Consider the following 14,195-nt stretch of genomic DNA (forward strand, 5'->3'; position numbering starts at 1 on the left):
TGAAAAAGAATAAAAAAGCTTTAATTTAAAAATTAAATTAAAACGAGGAAAAAAGCAAGAGGCGCTTGTGCCCTTTCCATACCCCGTGCTTTGTATGGCTCCTCTTAGTCACTCCCACCATGGACGGAAATCCTCACCCCTGCACAGAGCTCTTGCAGCCCAGAGCAAAGCTAAGGAGAGAACAGCAGAGGCTGCAGCAGCAACTGGCCCGGAGAGCCTCCAGGGCCATCAGCAAAATCATCTTGGAGGAAAAAAGGATTAAAAAGAAGAACCCCAGACACCCTAATTACTGAATTCTTATGAGAAAAGTATTAAATAATTTAAACAGCGTGAGGAAAGCAATGCATCCTCTGTGCTCCAGTGTGTGATAGTGGTAGAACAGTGTCTGGTCAAGCTGCTCCTGGCACAGGGTTCCTGCCACAGTGCTCAGCTACGGTCTTGTCCAGTGTCAGTCGCATCCCTGATTGTTGATGGCAACGACTGTGCTGCCGGGAGCTGGGGAGGAGCAGGGTGGTCCCTGCCAGAAACTTCTCTCAGCATGCACTGGCCCATGAAGCTGCTGTTTTGCTCCTGGCCATGGTTTGCAGCCCAGCCCTGTGGGGCACTGCCAACACAACACAGGTCTGTTACCACCACGGCTGCTCCCAGACTGGAGGTGCAGGTCTATTCTGGGAGTTCATTCTGGGGACAGCAGACAGCCTGTCCTGCTCTGGGAGCTCATCCTGCTCTGGGTGACTTCAGCACCACCAGTGCAGGGCCAACTCCACTGGAGACTGCATCCGTATGGATCGGGAGTAATAATACTTTTCTGCTGTTAACCAGCCAGCCTTGATCTGGGCTTGAACCAGGTCTCCAACAACTCCTGGTACTCCCTGGCTGGAGCTCCCAAGGTGCTGGGAGGCTTCCTCTGAGCCTGCTCCACAAAGGGATGTTCTACAACCTCATCTCTCGCTCACCAAAGCCCCAGAGGAGTATGCAAGGACTGGAACTGGGACCACTGAGCAAGGGCAGAGCAGGGTATGGCACAGCTCCCAGGCCTCTGGAGGAGCCAGGTCTCATGGTCAAGTGAGCTAGTGAAGACTAAGGAACCCACATCTACTAAAAGAGAGGAGGGAGGAGAGCTGACCCCCTGGCCCCTGGCATAAGGAGGTTCCCCTGTAACTCAGGAAGGCTGTGGTAGCTTGACCTCCAGGCACTACCTGTTCTTGCAGCTGATATCTTCTACCTTATCTGTGGGTATCCCTTTGGTGGGCTGGAGAGGCTGTGCTGCCAACTCCGTTCCCTCAAGCTGGGCTGTGGTGGTGGGCAGGGGCAGGAGGGAGGCCCTGCACTCTCCCAGTGTGCTGCTTGTACCCCGCACCCACTGTCCCCAGGTGTCACAGGCTTCTCTCGGCGGTGAGGTATTTGAGCGCAGCAGCCCCATATCGCCGTGACAGGTCCTGGTGGAACTCCTCCCGCAGCGTTTGGAGGCAGCCCCGGTATCCTGCATTCAGGCGAAACTTGGAGATGTCGAAGCTGGGGGCATGGGGCATGTGGATCATGAAGGCATTGGGCAGGACCAGCAGCTCATACTCCTGAGAGGGGACAGAGCAACAGCATCAGCTTGGTGGTACCAACATGTCACTGCCTGGCCAAGAGCCCCCACACCCAGTGCCTCTGTGGCGCCAGGAGCAGCCCCTCACCCACCTGCGCATCCAGCTCCATGATGTGGGATACTTTGTTCCAGCCGAAGCCCACGAACCTCTGGTCATACCTGGGGCAATCTCGCCTCACTACAACGTAAGGCTCGAAGTCTGGCTGCCACACCACACGGTACGGCACAGTGGCCGTCCGCCACTTGGCGTAGTCTGTTGGGGCGTGGCCTTTTGGCCACACATGGTACCTGCGGGGAGAGATGGAAACGAGACACTGGGCAAAGCTGGCAGCTCCCTGAGACAGGAGGAGGATGCAGGGGGTCCTCTGAGACAGGGGGTGCACAGTCCCAAGGCACAAGGGTACAAAACTGGCTTCTGCCAGCCCCCCTTGGATAGTGGAGCAGTTCCAGTCCCTACCTGAAGGTGTAGAGGGAGCCCATGTCCAGCATGGAGAGCAGCTCTGCTTTGGATTTGGGGAAGGTCAGGCGGTAGTGCAGGGTCTCAAACGCCGGCACAATGAGAGCTGCCTTCCTCTGGGGCAGCTCCAGCTGCTGGATGGAGTTCCTATGGTGATAGGAAGGGTATGAGGTCTCCCTGGCTGCAAGGCATGGCCACGGCCTCCTTCCTCAGCCCCTCCAGCCTGCATACCACTCCAGAAGGATATTAATGTCTGGACAATTTGCAGTGGTACCATGCAGAGGTAGGAGGAATGGGGCAATGCTCACAGCCACAGCCCCTTCCTCATCGACTGGGTGGATCCTTGTTCCTCTGACAAAAGCAAGGGCAGGATCCTGAGGCTGAACACAAAGGGAACAGCTCCCAGGCCTGCTGTTGAGGACTGCTGCCTAGGGCTTTTCCTGAAAACTCTGGTGTCTGGGGAGCCCTGCGGGTTGAGCTAGAGTGGGCTGGAGAAAGCCTTACCTGAGGTAATCGTAGAGGCCATACATAGGCAGGAAGTCAATGTCCGTCAGAAAGACGTATGGCGTCTGTGTGTTGGCCAAGGCCACGTTTCGCAGGAGGTTGATGGGGTAGAACTGCCCCTCCTTGTAGACAATGTGGTAGGCGACATTGCGGCGGGCGCTCAGCACCTCCGAGGCCTGGGCGTAGCGCAGGAACTGCTGAGCCTCAGCATCTGACATGTACAGTGCCAGGCTGATGGGGCCCGCCCAGTGTTTGCAGATGGCCTCCAGCATCTGTAACCTGGGAAGCAGAGGGCAGTGCATGAGCAGCAGACCTGCTCTGTGGCAGCTTCGCCAAACCCAGAACGGGGCACCTGCCAGAGAGCTGCATGCCAGCCGAGCCCAGTTCAGGAGGAACTGATGCTCCCAGCTTGGAGTGTTGTTCTTCACTGCAAAATGCTGGTGTGAGGATAATGAGATGAGAATCCCTTGTAGCTCCAAAGCTGTGGAGCCTCAGTGGAGGAGTGGAGGTGGGATCCAACCTCCCACTGGTCCTACCAGGAAGTACCTGTCCATGGAGAGCTGGGCCACAAGGGTGACATCGGTAGGGTTGGGAAACGCCAAGAACTCGTACTGCAGGAAGAACAGGTGGATGCGGTGCTGCGTGAGGTGCTGCTGGCGGAAATCATAGCAGGGATCATCCTCATCCAGCTCCTCCAGTGCCTGCTGTAGCTGCAACACCATGAAGGTGAAAGAGAGCAAGAGCCCCAGAGGGAGCTGGGGAGGCTGTGTGTGGTCTCTGCCCACCCCATGCTCTGGGGCTGGGGGCAGTCGCAATCACCCTCACCTGGTCCCTGGGTGGGCTGGGAAGACTGGCACAGCCAAAAAGCTCCCTGCGCAGCAGGTTCCCATCATACTCCAGGAAGGTCAGGTAGAGGTTACGGAAGAACTCCACATGCTTGTTCTTCACCCGCAGCTTCTTGGGTGAGTTCCAGTGGATCACCTGGGCAGTAGTGTGTCACCCCGTGGAAGGGAAGCCAGCAGCACCCAGTGCTCCCTAAGCCCTCAGACCCCATGCTGACTCCCATGGACCTCCAGTGTCCTTCAGGCCCTTTACAGTTTCAAAGGCAGCAAACCCACCCACCTTGAGATCTGAAAGCTCAGTGTAGCACTGCTCCGAGCGGGTGTGATCTGAGAGCTGCACATTCCAGAAGCAGGGAAGCCGGTACACCAGGGATGGGTTCTGCTTGATCACCGCATTAAAGATGTCCTGGGAGAGAGAAAGGTGAGTGCACAAGTGGAAGAGGAAGACTCCCCATGCCAGCAGTGCTGTGGGAATGCAGAAGGGCTGACCACCCCAGAGGAGGGACCATTACCTGATCGGCCAGCGAGGTGGAGAGCATGCTCATGAGCTCCCTCTCTGCCGTCAGCCGCCACATCTGCTCCCAGCCCAGGTGACGCAGACGGTCCAGCAGGAGCAGGATCACCCCTGAGTACCAGAGAAGAGGGCACTGGGTCACTGAGGAGGCACCCAGCCATTACAGAGCTGGAGCACGGCAGCCCGCATTCCTTCATCCCCTGGGATATGCCGCTTCTCTGCACCCACCCACACTACCCTGGGATGCTGTAACAGCCCCTTCATTCCCATCAGACCCTCCTGCTTCACCTCAGCCTTTCCCAGCCTCCCTGTGCTGAGCGTTGCCTCAGCTGGATGTGCCATGAGGCTGCAGGGCCCACCCTGGCAGCCCACACTCACCTGTGTTGAAGCCACGTCCCAGGGCCGGCCATGGTTTGTGGTTTTTCCACAGATTGCCCAAATACCAGTCACTTTGGTTCTCCACCAGCCCAATCACCTGCTTTTCTGAGGAAACAGAGGGCCATGGATGCAGCTCATCTTGTTATTGGTTCAGAGGGCCCAAGCAAACACACTGCACTGGTTCTGTGGCAGGTGGGGACTGCCACCCTGAGCCCAGCACCCAGGCCCCTGCCAGGGCCCCAGGGGCACCCTGTCCTCACCAGAAAACTTCCCAAAGACAGCCCAGAGCTCGGCAATGTCAGTAGCAAAGGTGATGTCAGTGTCCAAGACGATGACCTTGGAAAGGTTGGAGGGCAGCGCCTTGGTAAGCGTCAGCTTCATCAGCCCATAGATGCCAGAGTAGTGCTTGTTGGGGATCCACGACACCTCTGGCTGCAAGGCAACACAGCTCAGGGCTGAGCACAGCCAATCCCTTCCCCTGCCTGGGCAGGACAGCTCTGTGTGCCCAGTACCCCGTGCAGAGGAGGCCAGCAACAGAAGGGCATACATTGCTGTGGAGCCAGCCAAGCCTGGGGCATTCCCTTCAGCCACCAGAATGCCCACCTGGACCCCAGTGTTTCAGTGCTCAGTGGGGGATTCAGCTCTGCCACAGAGGCAGTGCTACCCCAAGGGTCCTCCCCACCCCTCCAGTACCAGCCCTGTGTCCCTTTCTCAGCTGCACCAGCAACAAGCTCAGAAAGGGGAGGAGGTGAGCGAGGGACCAGCAAGAAAAAGTTAATGAACCTCCATCTACTCTCCCCTCTTTGCTACTTCCCTCAACCCTCTGAACACTGGCTTGGGACAGGGCAAAGAGAAGGGCAAGAACCTGCCTTCAAGTCATCGGCATTGTAGAAGCTGACGTGTACAGAAGGCACCATCCAGGTCTGGAAGAGTGTCTGGAGGATCTGGCGGGCCACAGAGTCCGTGATGAAGTGAAAGTGGAGGGGGTTCTTCCTGCCAAGGATAAAAACAGTAGCACTCAGCACCACAGTGGGATGAGGACACAGTCCCCACCACTCCCATCCCTCCCAAGGGACAGACATCAGCTTGAGGGGGGCAAATGGAGAAAAATCAGCCCTCTGGGAGAAACAAATCCCTCTCTGTCCCTCTAAGCAGTGGCACAGGGGCTAGAGAGGAGCCCTAGCCCCTCTCCCACAGCATTGCCCCCTGCAACCTGCAGTAGCTCATCTGGGAACCCCAAATAGTGGGCCTCTGGCACAGCACTTCCCCATTACCTGTGGAAGAGGATGGATTTCACCAGGGTGACCACGTCCCGGCTCGCGTTGTGCCCGGCACACACAATCGCAACATGCAGGAGCTGCCCAGAGACAAATGGTACCTTTTTGAGACTGGACACTCCCTCCTTTCAGGGACTGTCAGCTCCTCCCTGGGACCACACCACAGGGAGAGACTCCATAACCCAGCACATCCCCTATGGAAGGAGCCCCAGAGAGAGGCAGGAGTTCCCCAGTTCAGAAACAGGGACCAGGAGTCTGGCTGCCACTCTGCCTGTCTGGCCTCCCTCTTTGGAGAAGGAAGATGCCCTCACCCACGGACTGTGGCTCACTGAGCACCATGGAGAGTCAGGATGAGGCCCCAGCATGGCCAGAGCATAGGGAGAGCAGGAGAGCAGTACCAGGTGGGCTGCACATAAATCCATGCTCCACCAGGGTCCCAGCCTCCCATCCCACAATATCACCATGCCAGTGCCATCACCCACCTCACATTTGTGCACTGTCTGCTGCTTGGGGCAGGCTGTATGATTGCTCCTCTCACCCCTGGGGAGATCTCCATCCTCGGCAGAGGGTCCCCACTGTGGGCTGCCATCACTGCCCTCCATCTGAGCCTGGCTGAGCTGCAGGCGGAGCTGCTGATTCTCCTCCTCCACCCTGCGCACTCGTGAGGCCAGAGCCTCCCGTTCCACATCCCGGCTTGGCTGCTCGCCCAGGCAGGGTGGCAGCAGGAGGAAGCGGCCATCTGTGGAAGAGACACAGGTTATGTGACGGGCATGGCAAGGCCAGGAGGGCCCAGTGTGGATGGTCCCAGCTGAGAGCTCCCAGCACACGTCACAAGTGCCCAGCCAACATCACAGCTCTGCTCCCCTGATCCCTACAGATGTCCCTGGAGATGCCCCCAGGTCAGGTAGACCTGCAGTGACTTGCAGGCCCACAGAGCACCCACCCTAAGGCCTCATCCCCTGCTGCCCACCTCCTGTTGCACTTTCCCTCGATCCAAGGAGGAAGAGAAGGACCCACTCACATTCAAGGCTGCCCACAAAGAGGTAGAGCCAGGAGAGGAGGATGGCCAGGGTCACTGTGGCGAGCAGCAGCTTCAGCTTCGTGCGCCAGGAGCGCAACATGGTGTGCCAGCAGGACACAGGTGGCAAGGATCAGGTGGGCAACCCGAGCCTGGCTGGCCCCAGCATCCTAGAGCCTGAGGGGCAGGGAAGCAGAGAGAGGTGTCACCAGCAGCCTGCAACCAGGTGTTTCGACATTCCCCCAGCAGGACATCTCCCATTGCCTGCTCCCTCCAGGACAGCACCTGGACAAGTGCAGTGGCAAGACAGGTGCCTGTCAACACTCCAGACACAGCTTCTCCCAGCTGGCACCTTCCTGCCCTGGGGCATTTGCCCCCCCAGGACTTGTCCTGCCACCCTACCAGGGCTACAAAGCCCGCGGAAGGGAGATCTCAAACATGGAGGGGGGTGGGGGTAGGAAGGAGGTCTCCAAGCCATTTCAGCCCAGCTGTGTGCCTTGCTCCCTGCCATCTCACAGGCCAAGGCTCCCAAGGGAGGGGAGAGGCAATGCTGCGAGGCCTCCCCGAGCCGGGCGGTTCACGGATCCTGCCCGTGGGAGGGAGCGCGGTCCCTCCCCCGCCGCCCGGGCAGGCCGAGGGACTGGGGCTGCTCCGGGCAGACGGCCTCAAGGACGCGGCGCGGGGCCGGTCGGGGCCCGGGGAACTCCCGCACCTAACACCGCCGCCCACTTCGGTGGCAAAGCCCGAAACGCTTCGGTGAAACTCGTTCCCCGGCCCCGTTGGGGCACGGGGCGGCCGGAGCAGCCCCCTCGCCCTGCCGGCGGGACGCTCCTCCGCGGGCTGAGCCCCGCTCATGGCTCGGGACCGGCGGAGAGCCCTGCCCCGAGACCCTCGGAGCCAGGTACTCGGGCCGGCAGAGACCCCAGGGGCAGGGCCACCCACCTCCCCCCGCAGCCTGGCCTCGCTCTGCCCCCCTGCCCGCAGCTCCATAACGAGACCTGCCCTCGGCGCAGCAACATCTGGAGGCTCAACAAAAGCTGCTGTCGGGATGAATAGGCCGGATTAGGGTCTGCTCCCCCTGCACACACCCCCGCTGAAGTCCATTGATGTGCAGATGCCCCTGGGGCCTCGGGGCCTCGAGCAGGCGGCTTGGGAGAGCACACACACACCCCCCCCTCCCCGGGGCCCTGGGGCCGGAGTGCAAGCGCCTGCCCACTGCGGGAATCGCAGCTGAGGGCGGATGGATGGTTCCATCCACCTTCAGCGAGGAATACTCAGGCACCGCAAGAGCTGGGGCATGGCCAGCCCGAGGGAGCATGGCCATTCTAGCCCACTGGGGATGTTGCTGTGTCCACATGGCAGTAGGCATGGCACCTGAGGGCTGCACTCCTTTTCCTGGCAGAGAAGGGGTCCTGCTGGCACCACAGCTCCCTGTAAGCCAGGCCCGGCATTGACCTCCTTTTCTGCTCTATAGAGCAAGCCAAGCATGGGCATGGTGGGGAAAGGGGAGCTCAGACATGGAGCCCACCATGCCCAGGCACCCCTTATCCCTGCCACAGCCATGGGCCATGCTGGACGTGGCAAGGTCTTCATGTGCTGCTATCAGCCTGCCTCCCATCCCTCATGCCAAGCTCCACACAAAGTTTGGGGGATGCCCAGGCCAGGCAGGAGGGGCAGGGGAGCAGTGAGGAAAGATCAGGGAGGTCAGTCAGCACCCAGCAGTCTGGGAAGCTGAGGGACAGGGAAGCAACTTCAGCACAAACGAAGGATAGAGAAGGTGGTGGCACACGGCAGAGCCTGTCCTGCTCCTGCTTGCCCCCATGGCCCCTCATTGCAGGAATTGTACTCTGTCCCCAACTTGCACGTGAGCACACTACCAGAACAGCAATTTTGGGAGCCAGGATGGGACCTGCAGCAAGCCAGCTTCCAAAACCTCTCCCAGAAGCACCCAAGGATTCCATCCATACCCCCCTCATAGCACACCCATCCCTCCTGCCACCCCTTGTCCCGCTCCTCACCTGGACAATCGCCTTCCCCTCAGGCGGCGATTTCCTTACCTGCCTCTCCCCTTGCCTCCCTCCTCGGCGCCTCCCCAGCCGGCTGGCAGCCCACTGCTGCTACTCCCTCCCGGGGCTGCTGTTCCCCGTCCTCCCTTTACTCCTCCCTTCCAGATCTGACACTTCCCCCCCTCCTTCCCGCTCTCAAACCCAAGCTCCCCCCGCACACCCTGCAGGCCCCCCTTCCAGAGGAAGAAAGAACAAACAAAACAAGAGATTAAATTCGCTTTCTACTCAAGAGCCCCCAGCGCCACAGGCACGGAGTTGCTCAAGGAGTTGCTCAAACTAAATTAGAGGAATCCATTCTCCTTCCATCCCCCTGCCTACTCCCAGGCCTCAAATACCCTCCTTTACTGAGATAAGGGAATGTTCAGGATTATCTACCCCCTACTCACCACCCACCTCCTTTTCTGGGGCAGGTGCAGGAGGCTTTGTCCCATCATGGAGAGATTTCAGGTGGCTCAGGACGGCAGCAGAGCCCACCCTGTCTCCCCATGGCTAGCCAAGAGAGGCTGAATGGCCAGCCCAGGACACAAGTATGGCGAGGGTGGGGTGCAGACCTTCTGCTACCCAGAGCGAAGAGATATTGGCCACCGTTTGAGCACTTGCCCCTTACCTGAGAGGGTTCAAGCCCCACCGTAGATTTGAAAAGGAAAGAACTATCCTCCTGATGTCTCAGACTTGCCCCAGTCACCGGGAGCGAGCAGGACGGCGGCAGGAGGCCGGGGCTGGGAATGCTAACTATGCGGAGACAGGCTCTACCTGCAGCTTCCCCGCGCCCGGCCCCGAAGCTGAGGAAAGGCGGCAGCCCCTGCCCGGGGCTGGAGCGGAAGAAGCCCCTGCCGGTGGTGTCCAGTGCCGCGTGTGCCTAGAAGCGGCCGGGTGTGCTGGGAGGAAGCCACCACCGGCAGCAGCCAGAGGGGCTGGGCTGCAGACCGCCTGCACGGCGCTCCCGATGAAATGTAAATTGCCCCTCCGCCCCACAGCCTCGAGCGAGCCGCGGCGGGCCCCGGCCTGCCTGCGCAGCCACAGCAGCACCTGCAGAGGCACAGGCAGGGGCCGAGCCCCGGGGCAGGGGCAGGCCGGGTGTGCGCCCAGGCAGCCCCCAAATCCCTGCCCTGGGAGGCACGTTTACCTCCCGCTTGCCTCTGCAGAGTCTCGGGTACAACAGGGACTAGCTCCTCAGCAGCGCCCTTCTGCCCGGCCCAGCCCCGGCAGGGAGAGGAAACCCGCGGGCTGCCCTGCTGCTCCTCTGAGCCAGCAGCTCCCCAAGGCAGGAACCCTTCCCTTTGCTCCCCCACCTGGCCCGGGGCACATGGAGCTCAGCCCCCGGGACCGCCCTGCCCCCGTCCCATCCATCATGTAATTAGTGCTTCAGCTGAGACAGTGGCCACGCAGGGCTTCCCCATGCTCTGGGAGAGGAAACTGCCTCCTGCTTCGGCTGACCACCGCGGCCTCTCCACAGCTTTTCCTGTTCTGCATAACTTGCTTGCTCCCAGCACCAGACCCAGTGCGGTGAGACCCAGCCAGGCCCTCGCCAGCCAGGGCAGGAACAGGTAGGCTGTTGGGGAGCACAGACACGGCAGGGGCAGTTTTAGTATGTTCACGGGGGTGGAGAGGAGATCGCAAGCCAGAAGGCAGCTGCACAGTCTCTCCTCCTCCGTGAAACGTTAAAGGCACAGCAAGTGGAGGGCAAGGCTGGAAGGAGTTCCTAGGCAAGGGGCACAGTGGGTACCAGCAGCTGTGGCACAGCATGCAAGCCTCCTGGCTCTACCCCTCCCTGCAGTCATGGCACTGAGCCTCTCTGCCCTCCCTCCTCAGTCTCCTTGCTCCTGCCAGACAAGTGCAGCCAGCAGTAAGATGAGAGGTTTCCCAATACTGCCGGTTTTCAATCCCAGCACGTGGGTGCGGGGCAGAAGTGCTGTTCGCAGCAGGTTATCCTCCCTCCCCCACATTCTTCCCAGCTCCTGCTTCAGCAGTGATCAGGGGACAAGGCAAATGGGACAGAAAGAGGCACCTGATCTCCTTTCTTGCTGGAAGAAGCTGACAGCAAATGCCAGGGAATAGGCAGGCAGGACCCAGGTCTTGTCTAATGCCTGGACACCCTGCCTCCAGTGACAATAGGACGATGGCCAGGGCATAGGGAATATCATGCCAGCAGAGCTGGGCAGCTGCACAAACACCAGTGCATGCTCACACCAACATCTGAGGTGTGGGCAGGAGCCCAAGGCTTGCTTCCTGCTGGTCACCCCTCCGTGCACAAGCAGCCTTCACTCCTGGGACAGTGCTCTCACCTTGCTTGCCCCAGGCTCCCCCCAAGAGCTGCCCATGTGCTGGCACCCCACTCCTCCAAGATACTCTCTTTGTAGGACTATGGCTCAGCCTGGTTGGCCTTCACTCTTTATGGTTCAGTGAGTGTCAGGTGAGCAGTTAATGTTTAGGGACAGCTGGCAGTGGGAACTTCAGCATCACATCAGCATGTTTCCTCCAGCCCTGCAAGCACAGAGGAGAGCAGCCCTGTTTTCCCATAGCACCAGTTGGCAGCAAGGCCCATGGCAGGGGGGGCGTCTTAACCTGTTGTCTCTTCTAGAGCTAATGTGCACCTGAGGAGGGATGCTGAGGCACAGATTGACTGCAGGTCCCAGGGCAGTGGCCCAGAGGGGCACAGGGACAGCTCCAGGCTTGCTGTCCCTCTACTGCCTCCCCTCCAGGCATTGCAAGTCAAGAGGTAGCCTGGCTGTTCCCCATAAAGAGCTGCAGGACAGCCAGCAGAGGAGTGACTTCATGGAGCCATGCTGCCTGTTGTCTTACCTAGCTGTAGGCAACAGAAACTGCAAATCCTTCTCCCCTGTCTCATTTTTGGAACAGCAACAGTTTAGCTGACCTGCTTAGACTCAGCAGGAGCCCAACACAGCAGCTTCCCGGGCTTGCAAAAGATGAGGAAGGGCCTGAAAGCTGTGGCAAGTGATTCAAAGCCAGACTGGCAACTCGCCTTGAACGTGAGACTGGCACCACACTTTGATGAGAGGCAACTGGGGATGATATCTTTTGCTCTTACAAAGAGATGGGAGGGGACAGGCTGGTTCCTCATTCAGCAGGTCACCTTTAAAGGATGTACTGCAGCATCCATCTGAGAAAGTGCCTTATGATTCAGGGTCACCTCCCTGTCCCCCTCCCCATGGCTAAAATGCTGCCACTCGAGGGGGGCTGTGCCAGCCAGCAGATACCACACAAGCAGTGCAGAGCAGGGTAGCTGCAGGAATTTACAGAGGCGGAATGGAATTTGGCCAGAAGACCAGGATTAAAACCCCATGCTCTGGATTACCACACCGTCCCTCCCTCCCCAGTCTTATGACAAGCAAAACTTAATCGAGAATTTCACCTTCATATTTCCCTACAAAGAGCAACCTGTGGCAAAACAGCCACCACATTCCAGATGTGGGATCAAGCAGCACCTGCAGAGTTGGATACTAACATGTGAGCTCTAAAGGAAGGAAGCATCCTCATTTCCCCACTGTCCCCAACACCACCAAACTGCAGAGATAATCCTAGAAAGGATAAGATCCTTCTGGGGCAACACGCAGCTGCACCTCAGTTACGGCTCATTCTCAAACTCTCCTCAGGCCTGTAAGATTATCACACACACAGTCCTGCCACTTCAAGTTCAGTTTTGACCTTCTGCAAAGGTCATACTGAAAAGTATAAAGCTTCTCCTTCTGTGGCAGAAGCATAGCACTTGGGGAAGAGGAGCAAACAGTCTCTGAAGGGTGCTGAAGTTCTGAGCTTGGCTGAAGTAGGGAAACCAGACTGTTTCCCTGTTTCCAGAGGAAATAGGCAAGTTCAGGCTGGGTCTGACACAGGAACACCATTCTGCTTACCTCTGCATGTCTGAAACCCCAGGAATGCATCAGGGAGCAACTCCTCTTAGCAAGGACTCTGACCACGAGGCCCTGCTAGACATAGTCTGCTTTTGCAAAGCAACACTACATCCAGTCTCCCTGTCCACAATCAGGCACTGCATTCAGCTGCCTGGCAGAGCCCCAGCAAGAGAGAGCTGTGCAGGGCACATGTGAGGAGTCCAGTGCCACAGCAGAGTGTGCAAGTGTTGCGTAGGAGGCTTAAGCCTACCAGACATCCCACAAAGCTTACAAGCTGGGCAGCTGCATTTTGCCACAACTCTCAGGCAAAGCAAGAGGGGGCCACCCAGCTAGCAACAGAGTCCCCAAGTGCTCTCACTCCTGTTAGGCCCAAGAAGTTGGAAGAATCCAGCTGGCAATAGCCCTCAACCATGTCTGTGGGGGCAGTAGGGCAGCAGAAAGCAGGGTGTTGGTTTTCACTCCTCTGCATGTGCTGCATCCCTCACTGCAGCAGGAAAACAGCAGGATAGACCCTGAAAGCTTCTGTGTGAGCCAAGCTACAGCATATTTGCTATATTTGTTCAGGACACCCACTCAGACATGCCAACACTACCAGCTGGGTTTCACTCCAGGCTAGAACTAAGGATCACCTCCCAGGGACCAAATCACACCTTGACAGCAGGAAGCCCCTCACCCTTTGTCTGGACATGGCTCTGGAGCAGCCCGCATTCCCCCAGCACTCGGCTATCCCTGTGACCACAGTGCCAGGCTCAGGGTGAGCGAGCACTGTGCATGTCCATACTGGTCATGGGTTTCCCACTTCAGCCTATTTCCTGCACAGCCTGGTGGCGTAACCAGAGCTGCTCCAGCCTGGCACCTGGAGGTGACCCCTGCGCCTCTTCCCCCCATGAGCCTCTGCCAATTTGATGCTGAGACCCCCAAGAAACTCAAAGAGGAGGTAAGTGTTCAACACACTGCTTCCAGCTTTACCTTCCTGCACTACAAGTTGTTTGATGCCAAGAGGATACTCGGCAGGTGAAGTATCGACACCAACTGACCTTTTTCTGGGCCTGATGAAGCACAAGCCTAACTGACAACAGCTGCTCTGACACTGGCACAGAGTCTACAGAGTCCTGGATCAAATCTCATCCACACGCCTCCCTAGCCAGCACAGCCTGGCATAGGAGGGACCAGGCCTGGGCACTGTGCAGCAACATTACTCAGGGTAGGAGGACCTCAACTGCCTCTTGAAACAGGAGCAGAATTGGGGCTGATCTCCAGTTCCCTTTCCCTCTTCTGGGATTAGTTTCTACTATCTGCATTTTTGCTGATGTCTGTACTGCAGCTAATGGCCAGCTCTGGATCCATTAGTTCACCATGTCCTGGTCTCCGGATGTGCTCTGGGCATCAATACCTGTTCACCCCTGCCATTTCCTGATGCTTTCACTACTGTGGTCTTGTGGCAGACAGCAGTTCCTGGGGTCAGAGCCAAAGAGGGTCAGCAGCTACGAGCTCCAGCTTTTATCCAAGTCAGCAAGCCCTCCACCAACTCCAGCCCTGCCATCAGCACAGCTGGAACACCCAGCACGCATCATGCCCATATAGCAAGGGGTGGGAATTTCATCCTGTGAAGTACTGACACCTCAAGTTTCCAGCTAGCAGAGTCCATGTGCATGGACTAACAAAAGATTCCACCC

At 58.3% G+C, this 14,195-nt stretch overlaps 1 protein-coding gene across 8 annotated transcripts in view; it reads right to left on the reverse strand.

Moving 5' to 3' along the window:
• The window catches only part of LARGE2 (LARGE xylosyl- and glucuronyltransferase 2), a 24,780-nt gene continuing 10,585 nt past the window's right edge, over nt 1–14,195 (reverse strand). For 6 of the 8 annotated variants that reach the window (XM_064658007.1, XM_064658005.1, XM_064658009.1 and 3 more), the window contains 14 exons: nt 6,588–6,761; nt 6,049–6,305; nt 5,564–5,646; nt 5,155–5,282; nt 4,550–4,717; nt 4,290–4,394; nt 3,910–4,022; nt 3,678–3,803; nt 3,381–3,536; nt 3,102–3,310; nt 2,556–2,834; nt 2,052–2,198; nt 1,687–1,882; nt 1–1,574 (listed from right to left, as the gene is read on the reverse strand). In XM_064658007.1, the coding sequence (XP_064514077.1) occupies nt 1,377–1,574; nt 1,687–1,882; nt 2,052–2,198; nt 2,556–2,834; nt 3,102–3,310; nt 3,381–3,536; nt 3,678–3,803; nt 3,910–4,022; nt 4,290–4,394; nt 4,550–4,717; nt 5,155–5,282; nt 5,564–5,646; nt 6,049–6,305; nt 6,588–6,687 (2,265 nt within the window). In that variant the 5' untranslated portion in view covers nt 6,688–6,761 and the 3' untranslated portion in view covers nt 1–1,376. The remainder of the gene's footprint in view (nt 1,575–1,686; nt 1,883–2,051; nt 2,199–2,555; nt 2,835–3,101; nt 3,311–3,380; nt 3,537–3,677; nt 3,804–3,909; nt 4,023–4,289; nt 4,395–4,549; nt 4,718–5,154; nt 5,283–5,563; nt 5,647–6,048; nt 6,306–6,587; nt 6,762–14,195) is intronic. The other 2 variants (XM_064658012.1, XM_064658011.1) reach the window with 2 other exon arrangements.

This window comes from Pseudopipra pipra, chromosome 6 (assembly GCF_036250125.1).
Source record: "Pseudopipra pipra isolate bDixPip1 chromosome 6, bDixPip1.hap1, whole genome shotgun sequence".
Taxonomy (NCBI): Eukaryota; Metazoa; Chordata; class Aves; order Passeriformes; family Pipridae; genus Pseudopipra; species Pseudopipra pipra.